At 38.6% G+C, this 6,516-nt stretch overlaps 1 protein-coding gene and 1 long non-coding RNA gene across 2 annotated transcripts in view; one reads left to right on the top strand and one right to left on the bottom strand.

Moving 5' to 3' along the window:
* The window catches only part of LOC117935451, a 23,384-nt gene that overhangs the window by 15,236 nt on the left and 1,632 nt on the right, over nucleotides 1-6,516 (bottom strand). The gene's annotated exons all lie outside the window — the stretch shown is intronic.
* Nucleotides 798-6,516, top strand: part of trip11 (thyroid hormone receptor interactor 11) — a 25,327-nt gene continuing 19,608 nt past the window's right edge. The window contains exons 1-2 of the mRNA XM_034857554.1: nucleotides 798-1,428; nucleotides 4,891-4,967. Of these exons, the coding sequence (XP_034713445.1) occupies nucleotides 1,290-1,428; nucleotides 4,891-4,967 (216 nt within the window). The 5' untranslated portion in view covers nucleotides 798-1,289. The remainder of the gene's footprint in view (nucleotides 1,429-4,890; nucleotides 4,968-6,516) is intronic.

The following is a 6,516-nucleotide window of genomic DNA, read 5'->3' as shown; positions in this document are numbered from 1 at the left end:
AGACCTTAGTGGTTAAAATGTCAAACTACCATACCAAATATAAAATGGCTTGATTTGTTTAAAATAAATGCTACATTGAAAAGGTGACTATCAGTTTTTTTCTCAAAGAAATCACACATATCAGAAAGGTTTTGCTCAATTGAAATTACAAGAATATATTATGAAGAATGTCAAAATAAACATTCTTAATATTTGTAGGGAGTCAACCAACCTGTTTTTTTACAACATACAGACAGTTGAAACCTGGGTGAAAGTCCTGTACTTGACCCATTCATCCATCACCTGTAGCAACGCTAATATGTTGCAGGTCAATTGCATATACCTTCAAGTAGGGAAAAGACAATAGAGGAAATATTCCCATATATACAGTATACTTACTCCAGTTCTAACGTTGGATATACTTACCAAATCTGAAGTAAAATGTTCTAGCTCTCTTAAAAAGGCAACACACTGGGAATATAACATTTAGGTTCTATGTAGTTTATGTATTAAACAGTTTTTCCCCAAAATGTTTAATTCACACACAGACATGAACACACGCACGCACACACACACACACACACACACACACACGAAAGTAATCACTGTAAAAGAAAAAATACAAATAACAGAGAATGCGATATGGCTTTTACATTAACTTTTAAACATTAAAATCAAAAATGTATTATAGTGATACTATTTATAATCTGAAAATATGATAATGTACGTTTAGATCGTCTATGATTTAGTTGAAGATTTTCTTTGATTTATCTGGTTCTTGAACGCATCTTGATTTTGTTGGTCCTCCAGTATCCCACAATGCACCGTTTCCGTGTCCACGTCAAACCTGACAGCCATCGCTGCAGCTGACCTGATATCGGCTGCAGCAGTCTAGGTGGCACTTTCTGTGTGCTGTGTTGTTTAGACCGACTAAAAACTGCTGAAATACCACTCACACTCAGCCGTAGAGGACACAGACCTCAACATGAGGCCGTTATCTAAGGTAGTGGCTGTTTGACTGGGATAAAACGACGCTTAGCATAGCCTAGCTTGTCTCGACAAATTCCTTTAGGCAAACGACCAGCTGTTAGTAGCCGGGCTCTTTGTTAAATGAGCGTCTGTCAGACCGAAAAGCGACTTGGTTTCGGAAAATTAAAGTGGTTTTGGAAGGTAAAGTCGTCTTTGTGGTGTAGAGCTTACAGTTGAGCTTAATGACCGAGTTTACTGTACCACCTCGGGAGTCAAAGCTAGGCTAGCCCCTCCTGGTTCTCTTCGGCCCTGCTGTGTTTTTGTTTGTAGCCCTCCTCGAGATGTCGTCGTGGCTCGGTGGACTCGGCTCCGGCCTCGGCCAGTCTCTGGGCCAGGTCGGAGGTAGCCTGTCCTCATTCACTGGGCAGATATCAAACTTTACCAAAGACATGTTACTGGAAGGGGTGGAGGAAGTAGGAGGTAAGGCTGCTTCATGTTTTTTTTTTAATCTCTGGCTGTCACATAATCACAAGTTGGTGCATTACACACAGCTGTAGTAGAGAGCATACTTTTCTTTCCAATGTCTTTTGTACATATGTGAAATTACGGCTTAATTCTTCGAGTTTTTACCAACATTTAGAAAGCACCCACTACGAGTTCCTTTAGGTTCCTAGGTCTTTACCACCTAACTGGTCCTTTAGGAAGATTGTACACATATCTCAGCTGTCTTGGGTGGCAGCGACCTAGAAAAAATAAAGGTCATCACATTGAGCAGTTAAAGATATCTGACAAGAAAACTGCCATTAACTGAAACAATATCATAAAGAACTAGTGCTTGCATTAATAAAAAAGTATCCAGTAACTGGAAATCTACCAAAATGTTTTAGCTGATTAACTGTAAATGATCAAATCTATAAACATGTTTACTGTGCTTTATTTCATTGTATCAATTAAGCCCCTGAATTAAGTAGGCCCTGAAATATAAAGATGTTGGACTTTACTCAGCTGTCATAATTGAAAGCAAATGTCCGCTAACAAGAGATGAAAGGCAAGCTTATTAAACTGACCACTGAAAGATGACTTCTAACATCTAAATTATGTAATAAGTAGACGGTGCTTGAAATAATATGTAAGGCATACGCTCAGTTGCCAGTTTATTGGTAAAACCGTCTAAAACTAACAGGTCAGTACGTCTACCACACAGTAATATAACAGTCCTGCAGTAAGTTTAACCTTTTGGAAGGTTATAATGTTCAGTTAAAAAAAAAAAAAAAACAGATTTAGAGAGGTGTTAAATGTAGTGGTCATATTAAGGGATGTTTCTAATATTTTGTAAGTATAGCCTTAATATCGGAAACACCTCTCAGTATAAGTAGAGTTGGGGATCATTTAGATTTTTACGATTCCGTTGCCAAACCGAAACTATTAAAACTATTCGGATTCCTAAACCGATTCGGACGGCTCTTTTATTTAGTTAAAAAAAAAAAGGAAATTATTTACATGTATTAACATTTTTAAGTACTTAAATATATAATAAGTAAACCTACGTCACTTTAAACACAACTACAATAACTGAACAATAAATAACAGTTGCACTATTAACAAGTAACAACAGAATTAATGTTGAGTTGGTATGCTAACTAGAGCCCAGAGGGAAAATAAGGCATTTACTACAGCTAGCTAACGGTAGACTACAGAGATAGTGTGATATGTTTACGTCCGTTTTGGAGGAAATTTGCGTTCTGATCCAGTCTGATTCCTACCGGTTGCGTTGGAACCGGTTCCATAGTGGAACCAGGTTTCGGTACCCAACCCTAAATATAACACAGTGCAATTCAACAGCTCCACAAACTACACCCTCAAAAATATACCTAAAGTTGAATACGGATTTCTCACAAAAACTAACTGAATTTTGTAACTTTTGTAAGTTATTTGGCAACTGGGTGTATTGTATGTTTAATGGAGTCAAAAAATAATTAGATCTAGGTCATTTGCAGTCGAATAAACAACCAATATTTCTATATTCTGAACTAATTGCAATGATGTTGCAATCACATTGCTAAAACATGAACTGTATGAAGACGTATGACTGACAGTGTACATGTCCCAGTCTAAGAAAAATGTGACAGTTGAAACCAACTGACTCAGTTAAGGGATACGTCTATCAACGTAGTATAATGTACTGCTGCTTTGTTTGTCTGGAGTTTTAAAGATATTGTTGTTCTCATGTGGATGAGCGGACATATGCAAACATTACAACAGCTAGAACTCCCTTTTCTAAAGCTCTGTTGACACTGAATGAGAGCTGGACTACTTGCATGACAATGTTTGTTTGAGTTTTGCATCCTAACTGTTTCATCAGCAGTGAACTAGAATAGTACCTCTTTTGACTGTGAATCACACCTTCAGTATTTTATATCTGTGCAGATTTGAATGTCAGCATTTAAATCGGAGTGCCTCTTAGTTTTCTTAGTTTTTGCAGCTTTTAGCTATAGCATCTTCAAGACTGCCAAGGTGACATATAGTGTACAGCTTCATCACAGTGTGTGAGGTGCTTTTTTCTTATAGCACCACTGCACTGCTTTTGGGTGTGAGTCTACTGTACCCTGCCGATGTGGAGATAGGACTGTCTGCCACATATTTGCAATCAATCATGTGTGTTCCACCACACAATAGTCTAACTTTTTTGTGTTGTGTTGTCTTCTTGTCAACCTTGCAACTTTTTGTTTTTCTCGGTCAAAATTGAAACCTTTTTTCAACGTTTTGGTCGTCTTTTTCAAAACCTTTTGTTGTTTTTCCCCCTGATGTTTTTGTCAGTTTTTTTTTTTTCGCGCCTTTTGTGTTTTTTTCCCCGCCATCTTTTTGAAGCTTTTTTGCATTTTAGTCTCTTTGTTCAATGGTCTTTCATAAATAAAGGCGTTTGAATGCTATAAAATTGAAAGAAAGTAGTGGGCTGATCAGTTTTTTCAGCTACATGACTTACAGTTCAACGTAAGTAAGTTATTTGGGTGTAAAATCTCAAGTAAACATTTGCAGGTGATGCAGTCGCCCCTTCATTCATTGTCAGTGGAGCTGCTCACAGCCTGATAGTCACACCGATTACAGCCAGGGTTCATGATCAAATCAAATGCCAGTGATAGATCCTTTAAAATAATGCCACATTCTGAATGTAACGGTTCAGTAAGTCACCGATTTGCCTGGTTATCACCAGTTCTAGACCTAAGTTTGGTCTCAAGTGTATTTTTTGACGTAAAAATACAATAATTAAAGAACTAATAGTCTGTGATCCATCTCATTTGGAACAGTTAACCCCAAAGTATCATCATTCTTAAGCAAACAGAAGTGAGTGATAAAGCTTTGGAGAACTTTGACCGCAGATCTCCAACTCACAGCATAGCCAAAAGTATAAAGTCTTATCACTGAGTACGGAGCAATGGGCCAGCTGTGAAGCACTCTGTGTGCCAGGCCTTGCATCCATCTTTTAAGAATCTTTTCAGAAAGAGAGGATATTGACTGCAAATAGATTTGCCTGTAGGCTTGATTTTAGTTCCTGTAGTAATGGTATGTGGTTGCTGAGCTTCGTCAGCTGTTAACATCACATACGATCTCCAGACATTTCAGCCTGCTCAGCCGGGCAGGTTTGTTTGTCATGTGAGCCTGGGAAAGCAGATCTATGTGTGACTCGGATAGGGGAGGGAAAAAAAGTCTCCAGTTGGTATGTTGTGAATTTGCGGTGTGTCACTGTAGATAAACTTCAACATTTTATCAGAAAACTGAATAAAATACCCCTATATGTATCTCTTACTGCGTGCATGAGAAAAACATGAAGATATGTTTGTAGATTATGCTTTTTATGCATTAAATGAATACTGCCTGTTCTTCTGTTATTGACTTGTGCATATTGGGATATAATAAATGCATTATTTGTCCATGTAACTGCAGATGCCGCCACAGAACTGCAGGTGTCCAATTCCAAGTTGGCTGACATAGAGGCAGCATTTAACACTCAAAAATCTGAGGTGAGATTCTTTGTGCACAAACTCAAAGTCAAGGAGTAAAGTTATATTTTTTTCTCACTATATACTTTTTGACTTGTAATCTTAAGTAGTTCCCGTGTGACTCGGTGGCTCTGGTAATGCCATTGTTGGAAAGCCTCGTATGAGGTCTCAAGGGGCAAGGTTACCTTCCATTCTCTGATTTGTCAACCCAGAGAATTTGGCCCACGCATGAGCGAGAGACATAATGACTTTCAAATGAACAAAGTAGCAGCTGGTTACAGCCACCCTCCCTCCTCAAAAGCTACAGACTCAGAAATGGCACATCCTAAGAGCTCATTGTGGGACTGGCTCTAGTGGCTGTAAATCTGCACAAAGGCTGAATTTTGGGTAAGACACTTCAGATTATTAGGGGACCTCTAAGGTCTATATAAAAGAGACTTCAGATACAGTATTAGGGGACCACCAAGGTCTATATAAAAGAGACTTCAGATACAGTATTAGGGGACCACTAAGGTCTATATAAAAGGGACTTCAGACACAGTATTAGGGGACCACTAAGATCTATATAAAAGGGACTTCAGACACAGTATTAGGGGACCACTAAGGTTTATATAAAAGCATCTGAAGAGCACAATGTCATGGGACCTTTAAAGCAAGGAAGGGCTGCATAATGCTTATCATATCATATATGAAATACTGTTGTTCAGTGAGCAAGGCGATCACTGGAATGCCATTTTCTTATACTCACCAAATATTGTTTAAAGACCAACCATGAGCCACACAGTTGCACTGGGGACTTGCTCCTTCATTGCCATTAACCCAGACAAAAGTTTATTTTGAGTCAATCCCAAATCCACCATCCTGCTGCCCCATATACTCACTAGAGCACTAATTGTTTATTAATCCGCAGATGAAAATAGTCCCAAACGAATGTACTATACAACCCCTTCTGAGTAACATTTGCTCAAAAGGAACAGTTCTGAGTTGTTTTGGAAAATTACCTGAAATGAAACATATATGTCACATGTTTTTAAAGATTTAGGGTTTTCAGTAGGAACAAATGTACTGGGCCACAGGCTGGGTACGGAAGTCAGAAAGTATTAAGAGACGGACCAACGCAGTGTTTTTGATCTTTTCGTAGAATTGGTTAATATTAGCAAAATATTGGACAACTCCGGCTTTATTCTATGGGATGGGTGAAGATCACTTTGTTAATACACATCCATCCAGCTGAAGAGCCCTTTAGCATCTCTCTAAGCTCTGACCACCTTCCTGTACAGGACTGCGCAAAAAGGCTTAGGCAGGTGTGATAAAATGCTGTAAACTAAGAGTGGTTTCAGAAATATTCATAATGACTGTTTATTTTTCTCAATTTACAAAATGCAAAGTGAGCGAACAAAAAAAAAATCGAAATCATATCAACATTTGCTTGGGCAACGTTGAGCATTGTGGACGCAGTGGTCGGCCCAGGTAACTTAGTGCAGCAGAAAAGCACATCAAGCTTATTTCCCTTTGAAATGGGAAGATGTCCAGCAGTGACACCGGCTCAGAACTGTCAGAAACCAGAGGG

The sequence above is a fragment of the Etheostoma cragini genome, chromosome 20 (assembly GCF_013103735.1).
Source record: "Etheostoma cragini isolate CJK2018 chromosome 20, CSU_Ecrag_1.0, whole genome shotgun sequence".
Classification (NCBI taxonomy): Eukaryota; Metazoa; Chordata; class Actinopteri; order Perciformes; family Percidae; genus Etheostoma; species Etheostoma cragini.
Note: the sequence above shows the minus strand (reverse complement) of the source record. Positions and strands in the feature narration are given on the sequence as shown.